General features: G+C 45.5%; 1 protein-coding gene across 4 annotated transcripts in view; it reads left to right on the top strand.

The window, feature by feature from the left end:
* Positions 1-16,378, top strand: part of ZNF638 (zinc finger protein 638) — a 49,759-nt gene that overhangs the window by 32,240 nt on the left and 1,141 nt on the right. For 3 of the 4 annotated variants that reach the window (XM_084286404.1, XM_084286402.1, XM_084286405.1), the window contains exons 20-24: positions 3,573-3,622; positions 7,450-8,869; positions 9,497-9,565; positions 12,141-13,140; positions 15,543-15,635. In XM_084286404.1, the coding sequence (XP_084142530.1) occupies positions 3,573-3,622; positions 7,450-8,869; positions 9,497-9,565; positions 12,141-13,140; positions 15,543-15,635 (2,632 nt within the window). The remainder of the gene's footprint in view (positions 1-3,572; positions 3,623-7,449; positions 8,870-9,496; positions 9,566-12,140; positions 13,141-15,542; positions 15,636-16,378) is intronic. The other variant, XM_084286403.1, reaches the window with a different exon arrangement.

Raw genomic sequence — 16,378 nt, 5'->3', positions numbered from 1 at the left:
GAGAAACTCTATCAGAGTTTGATTTGTCTTTTCACAGTTCATCTACTTCGGTCCTTTTTTGATTCCAGACTCAGTTGCTGTGTCAGCATTGGTCTGTGGGCCTACAGCTGCTGCTGTTTTATTGCCTGCAGATGGAATTACTTGCAGCATCGAACAGCTCCCTGCTAACTTCTGGTGATTTGCTGAAAGAACAGTAAACTGCAGAGCAGAGAGGGGAGTTTAGTGTACATTGCACTGGGTAAAGAGCTCTGAGCAAGAAATCTGAGCCATCTGTCCCATGGCACTCTCCATCTCTTTGTCACATCTTCCAAGTTATGTTTACTGTAGGGGGATATAGGCTGGCTTTTGTTCTTCTGAATTTCAGATAGGATTGCTCTTTGTAGCTTACATTTAACTGCAAAAGCACGGACCAACGTGGCAGGTCAATATGAGCTGTTTTCTGTCAAGGTATAGACCACAAGCTGTACGGTTATCTTAAGCTGAATTCGGTGCTTGTGAGATAGATAAAGCTCTGCTCTTACGAGGGGTTATTCGTGTGAATTCCATCCTTGGAGCTCTCGTTCCCTGCGTGTTCCTGGTCATTTTCAGTGACCTGACTTAGAGACACTGCTCAAACACGAGGATTTGCTGGAGGGACAGGGCATCCCTTCACTGTTACTCACCACCAGGTAGAAGTTTAACTTTCGGTGCTTAATATCAAGAGCATCAGTCTGTCACTTCAACACAGGGAAGTCAAATGTCTATAAATCACTCAGATGCATGCTTCTTGCTGTGCTGACTGAGCTGTCAGTACTCACCAATCATCACAGTTATTTTTTGTGCATTCTTAATTTTATTTTTTGAGAACAGGTTGGGGACTGATCATTGACAGGTATTATAGTTTGTTCTCTGTTGCACTGGCAATTTCGTGCGCTTTACTGAAAAGCATCCTTACTTACAAAGTTTATAGGGTAGCTGTCTGGTGTTTGGGATTTTAAAATACGCAGTGTGGCAGCAGATCTTGGTATGCATTTTCGGTAGGGCTCTTGCAGCTGTTGAGTCTCCTTGCTTTTGGTTTAGGTTGTAGGGTACACAACCACATGTGAGTGGGCACGTGGATGTTTTTGAGCAGATTCGTAGTGCCCCTTTCCAAGGAAATCAGCAGGTGCTGTGTGTGTGTAGAGTCCTGTCTGTGTAGGATCAGTTACCTGTTCCCTGCTCTTCAGGGTGACTCTGAAGTGTCCGTAGGGAGCCGTGGTCAGCCTGGCTGCCCAGCTCTTCCATCCGTACCTTCTGGGCATTCACCTGCAAGAAAGTACGATAATGGTGAAAATGCCTTTGAATTCCATAATTAATTCAGAGAACTGGTTTAAATTTCGCTATGAATGCTCCATCTCTAGCACGTGAGCCTTTTGTTGTGGTACTGTCAGCGTGGTGCCCCAGGAGCCCTGCAGGTGATGCGCTGCTGGATGTGTTAAACCCAGGTGAGCGTGGGGGCAGCGTGTGCTCTCCTCTCTGCTGGATGCAGGAACCTGCATCAGATGTCCCCAAGAGGTTTTTCTTTCCCCCCCCCACTGCAGGACACTGATTCCTGTGTGGGATAAAGCATGTTGTCTTCTGTGCCCCACTGCATTTTGTATTTCTTCTTAAATAGTGAAGTTGAGGTCTTTTTAAAGAACATAAGATAAAGTTGTATCAGGTCATCAGGTGCATTTAAGCGTAATATCCTTTATTAGACTAGCTGGGTAGCTGAAGAAAATAACAAAGTCTTCAGGCTTATAAGCTCTTAAGTCTAAAAAAAATGTAATAAGCTCCCTTAGCACTGAAAAACAAGCAAAATATCATAATTAAATGCTTCTGCTAAGGAACGCCTGGCGAGGATGCACTGTGGGAACACTGAACCAGATCTGCTCGTTGTAGCCGTTCCTGTATCTTGCGTAGCACAGAATAACGTGCCTTTGTTGCTGCAAATGTCTCATCAGAGCAGGGTTTGGTGCCAACAAAGAATGGCATTCAGCTCTCTGTTTTCGAAGTAATATTTCTTTCCAGCTGTGCACTCTGGGGTGATTTGGGGTGCTTGTCTGACCTGGGGATGTTGGGGACGTTGGCCAGCCCGCCAGCAGGGACTGATGCCAGCGGCACAGTGATGGTAGTAGTGGAAGTGCTGCTTAATCAAGTATAGTTCTGGTTTTGTCATTTTGCTGGTAATGTCTGAGTATTAATATTGCTGAAACAACAAGAATACACGTGTGGGGAAACTCAGTTAACAGCGAACGTGCCGCTGGATACAGAATCACCCATCGTCCCTACAGGTGCTGTAACTGCTCTTTGTAGTAGCACTGCCCCAGCTTTCTCACACACATCAATAGAAATCTGTACGCTGGAGGTGTGCTTCCAGCTTTGTTTCTATCTCTGTCTGAGATGGGGAGAAAAACGCCTGTGCCAGTCCCCCTCTTAAAAGGGAAAACTGTGTTTTTCCTTCATTTATTCTTCACTGCGCTTTGAGTCAGTGAGCTCTGTGCGCTGCACATCTTCCTTGGTGCTGGTGCAGAATCTGGATGCTGTGGTGAAATACCAGAGGAGCGTTGAGCTTGGAGCCCCGTTTGACCTAAGCTGTTTTCTCTTCTCTCTCTCAGAAGGCTCTCTGAAGGAAAAACAAAGCTATCTTGAATCTATTACAACATAGCTGGCGCTTTGACACTTACTGTATCTGGAATATCCGTTCTTAGAAAGGGAAAAGTAAAGGCTTCAGAAAAAAATACGTGCATAAATAAAAGAGTAAAGTGAACTTTATGTATATGGAATTAATCTGAAGTTCTTTTATTAGGGATGGTCTTCAAATGAGTTTGTAGAGTGCCTTCAGAGAAGAAATTTCAACACAGCTTTAAAAGTTGTTGGGTTGCTTGGACCTGTGCTGTGAACTGTGATAGCCACAAAGCTTGGACGGATTTTTTTTCCAGATGTTATTTCATTAAAATTATTCTATATATCAGCAAATAGAAAGGCTTGGTCATGTTTAAGCAATCGATACTACTGCAGCAGGTTTGAAGGAATGGAGTCTGGCCTTGGATTTTCTGTAGGTACTTGCTTAACTCGAAATGTGCTTCCTCTTCCAAGAGGTGCGATGCTGCTGTTTTCAGTACAGCACTGAGCTGTCAAGCTAGCTGCAGTTTACCTGAGCTCTGCAGCTGTTAGCATCCTCCCCAGTACAGGAAAGAAGATGCTGTCCGGGGAAAAAAACGTTTAACATCCTCTCTCCCCAAAATACATCCCAGGCCAAAAGCTAATTATTCTGCTCAAAATCCCATCTTGGAAGATGAGGCGAGTGAAACCGCGGGTGCTGTGCCACACGTTCTGCCTGGCAGCCTTCTGGTAAAACCTCTTACCAGCCATGAGCTTCTATGTGTTGTCTTAGGAAGTCCTTGTTCTGCAGTGAGCAATTTTAGACTAGTTTAGTTTACTGACTGTTGATCTTTCAGGTAACACATGCGTTAAATTTGGGTTTGTGGTGTTATTAATTAGCTGTCCTACACAAACACTGTGCTGTTGCTTCTGCAAGTTGTAGGTACTGAACCCTGCTTTTTACCTTGCAGGCTGAAGCTATAAAAAAAGATGTGAAGAAAGAGGAGCCAAGCAAAGGAAGGTATGCCCCTCAGATATTTAAGATTTTTTTTATGTGTACTGTTTATGGAATATCCAACATTAAGCAGATGCTGAGCCACCTCTAACCAAGCATGATGACAAGGCGTGCTGCAAGATGCATCAGCTGCTACCTGCTGTTACTTCTTTCAACCTTCTGTGTGTTCTGTGTGTGCAGGATGTGTGGTGTATTGCTGTAGAGCTGTACTGTTTGTGTTCACCTTGAAAAACGGGGCTTTGAAAGAACGTGGAGGAACGGGGTGAAATCCTGTTTTCTGTGTAGTTCGTTGAGATGTTGTTGTTTTAATAATTATGGCCAGGATTTTACCACAGGTCCTGGAAAGTATGTTGGGAAATACGTGTTGGTAAGACACTTTTTTGTTGTATTTAAGCAGGAAGCGTTACACTTTATTTTGTCTTACAGTGCTTTCCTCTGTCGGAGCACCTGGCTCTATTGTTTCTGTTTCCAAATGCTAAAAATAAACTTGAACTTCCTTGTTTAACTTATTAACATTCACTTCATGCTGTGATACAGGTCCCTAAATTGATTTTAAAAATGTTTAGGTGCTACATTAACATCAGAACCTAGAAATGGGAAATTGTGGTTTTGGTATGTTCCATTAAAAAAAAAAATATTGCTTTACAGACATTGCTTGTGGTAAAATTTCTAATTGTGGAGTAACTATTTGTTGGTTTTTGTCTCGGTTATGTTTTGGGAGTACTTTTGTAAGTGGATAGATCATCGTAAGGGTTCTTGTTAACAAAATGATTTAAGATGCCTTCTGTGACTCAAATTCGTATTTCTGGATAAGATTTGTCATTTTAAAAAAAAAAGCTACCTAATAATTGTCCTTAAATTCGAATTTCAAGTAATGACACTATATATACTGTTACGGACTGTTACGATATTTCCCAAAACCTGTTTCTTTCAAACCAGACACCCCTAATTTCATGAAACTTCTCCTCACGCCCTGGTCAGACTGGGAAGCGTTAGTTTGTGCACTGGCTCTGAACCCCACGTGTGTAGACGCGCAGGTAACCTTTTTGATTGCAGACTGGTGGGCTGTAGCTAGTGGAAATTCAGCCAAAACAATTCTTGGGTGAACCCCAGCCCCTGCAGAGCACCCTGCCGAGGCTGGTGGGCAGGGGGCAGAGCTGACTTTGTCCCTGCAGGTAAGGATGTGCGCATCCTCCTTGTCTGAGGCAACTCTCCTTCTCAGCCTTCATCACCAGACCAGTTTTTTGAGTTACAATCCATAAGAGGCAGAACATAGCTTAAATATTATCATATATGGGAAGTCTTTGCCACATTTTTCTGGGGAGGAAGGGAGCAGCAGAACTGGCACAGCAGAAGGCAACGCCTCCTCACTTGCCTTGGAGGATGTGATGTCAAAAAAAACTTTGATCAGCTTTTTGAGGCTTGGTTTTTGCCCAAACTGAGCAGGGTGTTCATCCAGCCTTGTGCTGACTGACTTGCTTTTAGGACTGTTGATGCGTTTTGTTCCTTTCTGTCCGTTTGTTTTCTGAGCTAACGATAGCTGAAACTTTCCTTCACCAGGTTAAGGATCAAGGTCTGTCCTCCTGCTCCTCCTTAACCCTGAGCCAACGTGTGGGTGGCAGGTTGTGTCTCTGTGGTGACACAGCCTCTGCTCTCCGTGCTGGCACTTCCAGAACCAAACCTCTCCAGGTCTTTCCCTGGCTGACTGGGGCAGCGATGGCTGCAGGGATGTGCTGGGCAGGGACTTTGGTTCACCTCTGTGCTGAATTCTGTACAGGACATCAATCTTGTGGGTCTGTGGGCTTCTCGCCCAGTGCCTGACAGATCTTTTAAGCATCTTCAGGCACCTTGAAGCTTCCTCCTGCTCGCTCATCTTTATCTGCACATTGCCACCTCTGCAGAGTTCTCCTTCCATTGCTTCAGTGTCCACTTTGAACCCATCAGAATATATTTTGGAGGCCACCAGGGCTTTGTCCAAGGCACAGCAGGGCTGCTGGCGTGAGGGGAGGCATAAAGGCTGAGAATCCAGCAACTAATACCTTGTTTGAATTGTGCAGAGGACAACACACGTGTGCTGCTTGCTGTAAGCTGTGTAGTTAGCACATGGCTTTAGTGTTCTCTGACATTTTTCCAGTCCTTATACAAAGAGAGGCTAAGCAGGGTGCAGCTGAGCAAGGTGCCAGAGCCTGTATTCAATCAAGCTTGCCGTGTGTCAGTGACAAGGCTGGGCTCTGAGATGTCCAGGTGACGTTTTGCTACACAGACACGAGGGATCCCAAAGCCCAGTGGTCTGTAGGACGCTCAGATAGCGGAGGAAGTGGCCTGAAGCACTTTTTGCTTTGGAACCCTCTCGGTGTTTAACTGATACCCAAATACCTTTCGTGCTGTGGCTGAATAACCTGACACCACAGCATAAAAATCAGTTCAGCCCGGACTGCTTAAACACCCACGGGGCTGGGTGCAGGGTGCTGGGTGCTGGGTGCTGGGTGCGTGCCCTCCTCTTGTGCTGAGATGCCCGCTGTGCGTCACGGCACGTTACAGCTACGCCACTTCTCACTTGGCTCCGTAAAAGAGCTTTGAAGCAGAACTCACATCCCTTCTTCCTTCTCCTCTTGAGTTTTGGAGCAGCAGAGGACGGTGCCCTTCGGGGCTGGAGGAAACCCTTGCAATTATTGATTTATTTTTTTTTGTGCTTCCACGGCACAGTCTTTAACTGAGTTTGCCTGTTCTCATCGCTCTGGCTCCACGCGTTGTGTGCTCCTCTTGTTCTCCCTTCATCTGCCCCCCTCCAGACTCAGCATTCCTGCCAGCACCAGGCCGCCTTTTATCTGTCCTTCCATTCTCTTGATGAGACCGTACCAAAACAGCAAGCTCTTCTTCCTGTCTTATCTTTCTGAGGATTAACACAAACACACGCTCTATTCGTGTGCCTGGGCTCAGAGAAACCATAGCACAGCCTGCTCCGTTGTGCATAGCCACCGAGTGGGTGTCTGATGCTTCTGTGTTTGCTTCAGCACCCAGCGAAATCACCAGCATTGGTGCTTCTTCACCCCTCATCCTGAGAGGCAGGTGCTTGAAGGATGCTCCTTTTCTTGAGCCTTGTAGGAGAAGGGGCACAGACACCTCTGGTTCTGAAGTCTCCCGAGATCATCTTTGGGGGATTCTTTCTTTCAGAGAAGTGGACTAACTGGTGTTCTCTGGAAGATGCCATGCTCTGCGTGTCATCCTGGGCTTTGGGATTTTGGGAGCTGACAGTGGGATCATGTAGTGAGAACAGGGCCCGGCCAAGGGGAGCCTCTGTGCCTGCATTGTTCCTCGCCGCTGTGTGAGGTCGGTGGAGCTTAAATACAGCGTTATGCCTCCCTCCCCAAACGAGAACAGGCTCTTAGCTACTGGAAGACTTCTCCAGGTCAGTGGCTGCAGCTTCAGACTGGCAGAGCCTCTGTCTGCAGCCGTAACAGAGCTGGTGACACGCAGGGAGGGCGAGGTTTGGTTTTGCTCTATCACAGTCTGCCTTGTAGCAGGGGATCTAAATTGTAGGAGCTCACAGCAGCAGCGAGGTCACAGCAGTACCGGGTACCACCTCGAGAGGTCTGACGACAAGTAATGTAATTCAAAGAGTCTCGAAGTACTGAGGTGGATTAAGCAGAAGCATAAAACTAATCAGCCGTCCGCCTCAGTATTTTAACCATTTTAACACTGATAGGCCAGATTTCCAAATGCTAAGCACTAATGCATCAGGAAATCACCCACCATTGGCGTCAAGAGGTTACTGGTAACTGTAGAATTCTCAACATAGTTTGATTTCTTCTGTTTTTTTTAAATGCATTTAGCTCTGGCTTGAAAAAATATCCAGAGGGATCAGGAGTGGTGCAAACAGCAGCTGCTAATCCTCCAGTAGAGCCTAGTGTGGCAAAGAAAGAACCCATTTCCATCTCTAATGTCAAAGACGAGATGTCAGCAGTACAGATAGAGCCCTCTGAGTCCCACCTGGGAAGAGCAATAAGGGAGGCTGCTCCGAGACTGGCAGAAATGCCCGTGGAGAAGGAGGAAGCCGAACTTGGCGTCGCATCCATCGACTCGGCTGATGCTGAACTGCTCGGAGCAAAGGCAGAAGAGCTGCTGCCTCCTTCCAGCCTGGAGAGAGAAGAGGTACTTGCAGATAACACTAAAGTGGAGCTGGGCAAGTCTGCTGTTCTGTCTGCATCGGAGAAGGAAGTAAAAGCGAGAGCTGAAGAGCTGTCTGCTGCTGCCACTGAGCCACCAGGAGAATCGTGCGATGTGGGGAAGGTGGAAGATGTGCCTTCGGGCTCTGCTCTGAAGCTGCCAGGAGAGAAAAAGGCAGGGGCTGTCCCTGAAGCCGTGCCCCCTGATTTGGATGCAGCCTCAGCAGAGATGGTCTCGCCTGTTGTCACACAAACGAGCAAAAAGTTGGATGCTCTTGAAAAAAATCATGTTTCTGATGCTGTGAATACCGAATGTGAAAAGCCAGTGACTCAGATAACGGAGAAGAAGCCCGCACTTCAAACTGGGGTGGCCGTGGTGGAGAGGAAAGTGGACGCAGCTGGAGCAGCCACCGAGAGGAACCCAGAGGAGTCTGCGCTCAAAGCTGGAACAGCCACGGAGGAGACCCCTGAAAAACTTTGGGGCAAGACTGGGGCAGAGCCAGAGAAGAAACTTGAAAAATCTGTGACCAAGGTCGGGGCGTCCGTGGAAAACGCTGAAAGAAATGTGAATGAAAAGAACGAGGGGAGTTTAAGCAAAGCACCTCAAAATAAGGGAACGGGACCAGCAAAAGCTGATGAAACCTGCAAAGCGCTTCCAGCGAGCCCCTCGTTATCTGTCAAAGAAGCTTCCTCTGTTGGTAAAGCGATTTTAAAAGCGGTGCTGTCTCTTCCTGATGTGTCCAAGGCAAGGGTTCCGGTGAGGAGAAACGAGCCTTCCCTGTGTAAAGGAGAGGAGCAGAAAGCTGCCTCCAAACCTGAGCCCCGAGGACAAGCGGTGGCGGAGAAGAAAATCTCACCAAAAGAAGGGGGAGCTCCGAGAGCTGGAAGCAACCGAGCGAGCCTGGGAGACGGCAGCGGCAAGCCGAAAGTGAGCAGAAGTTCTGTGGTTGATGGCAAGGGAGGCAATGGGAGGAACTCATCTCAGCAAGACAAGGACTCGCGAGTGGAATCTAGGGCTAGTTCAAAACAGTCTCAAGAGGGGGAGAGTAGATCATCCAGCACGAAGAAAGACAACAGCAGCAATAAGGTGAGGAGGGCAGGAAGGCCGCTTCGATCGGTAACTAACTCCATGCTTCTCTCAGAGGTTGAGTATGGGACGAGGAGAGTATGTTCCCCTTCCCCTTCCCATAAATCACTCAGCTGGTCTGGGCCAGCGGCCGAGTTGGAATAGCACGATGGTGGGCAACCAGTTGCTTTTAGCTGCACTGTGTGTAATGCGAGGATGTAACTGGTTTGAAAATGCTACTCGGATAAAATTGCAGGAAGGTATATTTTTGAAGCGAGTCTTTATATTGAGTGTTACCACTTTATGTTCTTGGATTAGTTCCGAATGGGAATCGATAAGCTTTCTGTCCTTTTGTGAGCTGATATTTGCTTTGTCAAGTCCTGCACAGACACTGGTTACTGGAAAGAGGTTCCTAAGCAAGGTGCTGCCTGTGACTTGTTGCTAGAGACTGTATTGCCTCGACTCTACCGCTGACGGTTGGCGTAGCTCTGTACTTGCCAAGCATGTGATCAGAAGCAGAATCTGGACAATTAAAAAAAAAAAAAAAATCATTAAGGGAAGAGTTCGTGGTTTTTTTATTTTTATTTTTCTTGTGGACAGGTTAGATGCCTTAACTGATCTCTTGTCAACTTCTGTCTTAACTTGCAGGCTTCTGTTGGTGGCAATGCTGCTAGACCTTCGAAAAGTGGCAGTAGCAGCAGTGTGAAACAAAAGGAGGTAAGGATCTGACTGTAACTGTTTAAAATACAGATTGTCTGGACAATTTGTGTACTGAGAATCTTCAGCGTTCTTCCTAGGGAATTCCTGCTTTTATTACTGGTTTTTATTACTGGTTGTTAAACAACAGGCATGAAGCTGTAAAGTCACGCCATTGGGGAGAGAAGCTTCAGGAAGTGAGTGTTAAAAGGAGGTGGGTCTTGGTCTTGGATAACACCTGTTTGGGAGAGGAAGAGTTAATTAACTCAGTTAGCTACGTAACATCTTTATCCATCATTGCACTTGTGAGAAGAGGAAGGAAGGTGAAGGTCCTCTAGCTCTTTATAAATGACTTTTATAACAGCAGATAATCAGAATTTCTCCATCCACAGCGTCCCTTGCACGCAAAGGTGTTTTCCACAGATTGTTTAGCAGATTACTGGATGTTTTTTGTGACTTGTTGGTTTGAAGAACTTTGGAACTATTGGCTCAACTCCCAAAGAGTCTCTCTCTTTGATAGCTTGATCTTTAGGAAAGAAAAACAGACAGAAAGCAATAAAAACGTGTGCTGATGAGGTTGTGGAAGTAGAGTTCCAGCATCAAAGCATGGTCTTACTGGGTCAGTAGAGGGTCGCTATGGAAAAAGGCTTCCTGACATAGAGCTGACAACCTGGATATAATCCACATCAACTTCTAGCCTGGCCAGAACGGTGTGTTTGCGAAGTTGGTGGTTATCTGATGTTGGTGTGTGTTGCAAAGCTGGTGTTATCTAATGGTAGGAGATAACGCTTTCTTGTATAAAGCTCCAGACATGTTTTTTTTAATCCCAAGAGCAAATTCTTCAGCATTTGCAAAAAGGTTTTGGAATGTCTTTTACCACTTACAGCTTTATTCTTTGCTGCTGTACAGCTGATGAGAACCAATATCTTTGTTCTTCTTTTCACAGAAGAAAAAATCCAGTGACATTTGATTTAAGTTGAAACATAACCACATTTTCTTGCATTTTCTTCACTCTGCCCACTTTGCATTAAATATTTATAAGCTTTCTGCATCGGGATGCAGGTGGAGACATATGCTGCTCCTGCTTTTGGTAGCTTTAAAACAAGGAGGAGGAGGAATGTAGCCTTTCAGTTTCAGATTTTTTTTTTCTGGAGGTCTGTTTCTAGTATTACTAGGAAAATTCATCTTGCCTTGGCCTTAAAATTCTGCATTAACAACTATTTTTCACTCTTCTTGTGTTGGACACCAACCAGTGTTTGACAGCAGGATACAGATTTTACAAAAAAATAAATCAGAATCATTCATTGAAGAAATGGAATGAATAATATGGGACTATGGATATATGGATATTTGGATGTGTTTTACTGTCTAGAATTAATTTACTTTAATTGCCTTCAAGTACACATCTTATACATCTTACCCCCCATATCCTGTTGTTCTGATGCTAAAAGCAAAGCCTTTTATAGTGAATGAGGCTAACACTCTGTTCCAAAAACATTACTTTGTCTACCGAAATAGCCTAAATGTAATTTGGGTTAATTCAGTCTTTCATTAAACTCAACATTTGTCCATTCATCCTCCTCTAGATGTTCTCAGCTGCAAATGGCATTAAATCGCTGCTAATTCTTTCCAGTAGTCCTGGAATAAATTGCACGAGCCACGATGGAAGGCAGCACGGTCAAACTGCAGGGTAGCAGGAATTTTTGGTACGTGACGCGTTGCAGGAGGATGCTGTGCCTCCAAGTGAGGAGAAAAGGGGGTCGGTCTCCGTCGTTGTACCATAAGAAGGTGGTAAAATGTTTGCCAGAAGGCTGGAGCTTGCCCTTCTGCCCCTTACAAAGCACGGTGGGCACAGGAGGAGCAGCAAGTCTGCCAAGGGGGCTAGGCAGACCTCAACGGGAAGGACAAAATGATCTTAATTTATCTTAAGATCTCTAAGATACCTTATCTTAATTCTTTATTAAGGAACGGGGAGGTTCCAGTCCTGGGAGCCTTCTCCTAGGCTGGGGCACGGAGCTGTCTGAGAACCTGGAGCTGAGATGTTAGAGTGAAACCCAAGAGATGAGATAAAACAGTAAGGAGATGAGATAAAAAGTAAGTCACTGGGACAAAGAAGCCTTTGCTGGATCATCTACTGCAGTATCCTCTGTCGGAGCAGTGCTAACAGCATCTGCTGAGGGAAGAGACTGAGATCTGACACAAGAAAATAGGGTTCTTGAAGGCTACTCTGGAGCTATTCACATTTTCAGTAGGCTTCCTGCAGGTTATTGCAAAAATGCGCACAAGTATTCAGGTTTTTGGCCCTGTTCTTTTCATAGACATCCATATTGGCTGTTCATCCAGCTGTGTGTTTGAAGAATCCTTTGGATTTCCGAGTTAACCTCTGCTTAATGCAAATCGTGAAATAATGAAAACCGTTCCCTGTGAGGTGGAAAGCCTGAGCATTTTTTCTACCTTGGTCAGGTTGAATTTTCTTTCCCTTCATCCAGCTTCTGTCTGTAGCTGTTTGCCACGAGGCACCCTGTGGATGGAGGTAAGTGTGGGTTACGTAAAGCTGAATGTTGAACTGTTCTGTTCGTGTTTTTACACCCTGTAGGAAGAGGAGCTGTTCCCGTTCAACCTGGATGAATTTGTTACCGTGGACGAGGTGGTGGAGGAGAGCGAGTCTCCCGTTAAAACGCGGCGAAACCCACCGAGGGGAAAGAGGAAAGACGGTGCTAAAAACAACTCCTCCTCTGAGCCAAGTTCGAAGAGGAGAAAAGGGAAAAGCTCCGCAGCACGCATCGCCGAAAGCGAGCTGTCTTTTGTCACCTTGGATGAGATCGGCGAGGAGGAGGACGTGGCCGCGCAGCTGGTGGGAGTTGCTAACCTGGAAGCACTCAGCGACCCGCAGGGCCTGGTGGTGGTGGATGAGGTGATTGAGGAGGAAGAGCTGATGGTAGAAGCGGTGAAGGATCCGCAGTCGCTCGTGACTTTGGATGAGATATCTGAGCAGGAGGAGCTTGGCTCCCATAAGGACGTCCCCGGGTCGGTTTTTGAGGAGCAGGATTTGAAAACCGAACCCTTGGTAACTGTAGATGAAATCGGTGAAGTAGAGGAGCTGCCGCTGAATGAGCCCACGGGCCTGAGCATCGAGGATGTGCTGAAGCAGAAGGAGGAGGATAAAGGCCCTGCGGAAGATTCTGGAGAGTTTGTGACCTCTCAGGTGCCCGACGATCCCAGCGCTTTGGTGACAGTGGATGAGATACAAGAAGACAATGAGGACAACCCGCTAGTGACACTGGATGAAGTTAATGAAGATGAGGATGATTTTCTGGCTGATTTCAATCGCCTAAAAGAGGAGCTAAACTTTGTTACGGTAGATGAGGTTGGAGAGGAGGATGAGGAAGAAGAAAACACTTTCCCAGGGAAAAATCTGAACGAAGATGAAGATGATGAAGATATCGTTGCTGTTGCAGGACCAGAAGAAGAAATTGCTGCCATTGCAGGACCAGAAGAGGAGGATATTGTTGCTGTTGCAGGACCAGAAGAAATGGAAATTCTGGGAGATATGAGTCCAGAAGACGAAGATATTATTGCAATCTCGAAGTCAAAAGGTAAGGAACCTCTCGTAGCTTCCATGGGGGAAATAGAAAATAAGATGCTTGTAACCATTGCACAGGGAAGGGACAGAGGCATCCTTGAAGCGAATAGAGGAAACTGGAAAAAAAAAAACAAACCCAAATCTTCCACACAGTCAATAATTGAGTTACTAGGAAGGAAATGAAGACTGGTAGTGAAGAGCAGTCTGAAGGTAGGATACTACATGAATGCATTTTGGGATGTAGCCTTTTCTCTTGATGTAAAATTAAGCAGTATATTCCTCTGAAATGTTCATGTGGTGTTTATGATGGCTAAAAATGGGGAAATGGTTTCTCTCCTAGCCTCTAATGCAAAGCTTGGTAAAGTACATAACACTAAAGATGATCTGTAATCTTTGATTACAGAACCAAACCAAAAAATAAAACGGGCGAGTCAAATAAAATACACAAATACACAAAGTGAGAGCTTCCAAGCTGGGGCTGGAGGGAAAAATGTAGCAGCATACGGTAGTAGGAATAAGGAAAGGGTTAAGAAATGCCCAACAGAACCAAGCAGGGAGAGCTAGATACAACCTGCACACAAAAACACTTCTGGCCAGAGTGTGGGTGGAAGGCTCGGTGTGACGCAGTCCACAAGTGCCGAGCTTTTCTGTCTCTGCTGATGCAGCTGAATGCTGACAACAGCGCCTTTTGTTCTGCTGTGCTGGAAAAGCTTTTGTCCATCTTGCTCTTACTGCGTAGCAGAGGCAACCTGAGCAGGGCAGATTCTAAAAACAGTATTTTAAAGTTTAGTTTCTGTAAACAGTAGGAAATAGGTCAGTTAGCTGTGTACACACCAATAAATATCGAAATGCAATATTATGCTGTAATATTGTTTGTTACAGAATGTAAATTTCTACATGATGAACCAAAAAAAATATTTTCTGTGTTCTATAAGCAAGTAAATTGTAAAAAGACCTCTTTTTTTTTTTTTTTACAATTTTACAAATACAGACCTCTTCTTACAGAAAGATCCGAGCACTTGAGCTGATTTCTGCTGTAGGTGGTAGTGACAAATTATAAAAACATTAGACACAGTAAGTGATTTTAGCTCTACTCCATGTAGTAAAAATCCCAGGCGAAACAGGTGGATGTAGAAAAGTTCTCCCTGAGCTTGAGAAGCTGAGCAAGGAAACCGGGAAGGAGAGGTTAAAGCGGGTTGAGCGGTGTTACTGCGAGTCCTGAAATCTGACTCCAGCAGCAAAATAGGAAACGGGCTCTCAGCTGCTGCGAGGCGAGCAGGGTAAGTGACGGGCAGACTGCAGCAGTGGGTGCAGCGTGCTGAGAAATGCTGGGCTCACAGCAGGCTGGGGCTGCCTGGGGCGTTCCTTAGCAGCTTCCTGGGTTTCATGAGTATGGCCAAAGGCTTCGTTGCCTTAACCTTGCTCAAGGCGTGTCGGCGTTGCAGTTATTTGAACGCAGACGTGGAAGGAAAGCATCTAGTTTTGATGTTTTTGGCCAGATGATCTGTTCCGATAGGCTAAAACCCAGACAGCTTGTTTATCTTGCAGAAGAGGCTGTCGAGCTCCCTGGCTCCAGAAGAATCCTAAAATGTTAATTTAGGGAGTGCCTTGGAGCTGGTTCATCTGGTGACCAAGTTGTGGTTGGGTTTGGCTCTGTACCAAACCTGTGTCCTGCAGTGGCCACGAACCTGGCAGCTTAGTGAGTGCCCCTTGTTAAAGCCAGGTAGCTTCTCCTGTGTTACGCTGTAATTTTGGTGAACCAAAATCATTGGAGAGAGTTTTCTGTTCCTTTTCTGTTTTTTTTTCTGATTTCATCAGTTTAATTATCTTCACGGGAAGGTGGAATTTGGTAATAAATCCTGGTCAGGCCGTTGGGTAGAGAGGTGGCAGCAGAAGGCTGGGATAATTCACAGAAAGAAGGTGAATGCTTTGAAAGTGAGTTCGTGCCTTGCTGGAACAACTTGCTGAATGCGATGGGTGTGCTGCTGGTGGCTTTTTTTAAAAAAACACAATGATTTGTTTTGTTATTTCTAAGTTGAAATACTGCTGTTGGACCTTGAGGTAGTTTAATTCGAGGAAGTCTGGTAGCTTGCCTTAGGAAGATAATCACAAAGTTAGCGTGAAGTCACTGGTGAGAGCTCTGGAGCAGAGCAGCTGGGAGCAGCGGTGGTACAGCTGAGAAGTGGAAGGCTTTTGGGCTCACCAGCACACCAGTACCCTAACTGGGAGCCTTGTCCTCAGGGCTGGTGCCAGGAGTTCCTGAAAATTGCTCTGTGCAGAGACCAAACCGAGTAGGGTAGGAAACAGTAAGGGCCATAAAGATGGTGTTTGTTTCAAGCAGTAAGGAACCATTTAAGTCCAGGATGCTCTAAACTAATGGCTGTCTTTGTTTTATTGTGCATTTCTGGCCTCCAGTAGATCAGCTGGGATCAGGACGGAAAGAACCAGAGCCTAAGCAGAAGAAAACGGTTGCTTTGGATGCATCAAAGGTGCAGAGTGCTCCAAAAGGTAAAAACAAAACAAGCCCAAATGCTGCATACTGCTCTTGTTGGAAAACACCTTTCTTGGTTGTTTCAAACACCCCATTTGCTTCATGGCCACCTAGAGCTTGAAATTCATGGCCCAGAATCTCTTTTTATCCCTACAAATGCACGCTTAACACATTTCTGCTATTGGTTTCATAGCAGCTGCAAAGTTGAAAGTTCATTTTTACTCAAATTTAATTTACAAATAGAGGCTAACTTACTTCTAATTAGCACAGCGCTGGGATTAGAGCAGTAAGGAAACATTACAAGTTCTGCCACCAACTTTCTCTCAATGTATACACGTGAGGGAACTGCTTACATTATAAAAAAAAAAAAAAAAAAAAAAGCATGTGAGTATATAAACACCAAGATTTTCACCTAAAATACTTTTTAGACAAAACCACTGCAAGCATTTGAACTGTAAAAGAAGCTGCTAGGAAAACCTGGATCGTTGCCTGATGGCTTGTGCAATGTTTGTGTGACAGAAAATGTTCACATCGCGTGCTGTGGGACAGAGGTTAAACTTGGTGAGTGGGTTATATCTGAAATGCTTTAGGGAGGGCTAAGAGATGTTAGGGTGGTTGCAGATCCTGAAGTTGGTTGTGCTGTTCACAGACAAGTACATTCCCTTCTGTTTCTTGGAGGTAGGGCAGGGGACCAGCTCAGATCAGAAGCATCATTTTGTAAATACTGAAAAAATGTAACCAACATCCCTCCAGCAATAAC

Source organism: Netta rufina (assembly GCF_964035555.1).
Source record: "Netta rufina genome assembly, chromosome: 4".
Lineage (NCBI taxonomy): Eukaryota > Metazoa > Chordata > Aves > Anseriformes > Anatidae > Netta > Netta rufina.
The sequence above is the reverse complement of the archived record's forward strand: the minus strand, read 5'-3'. Positions and strand labels throughout refer to the sequence as shown.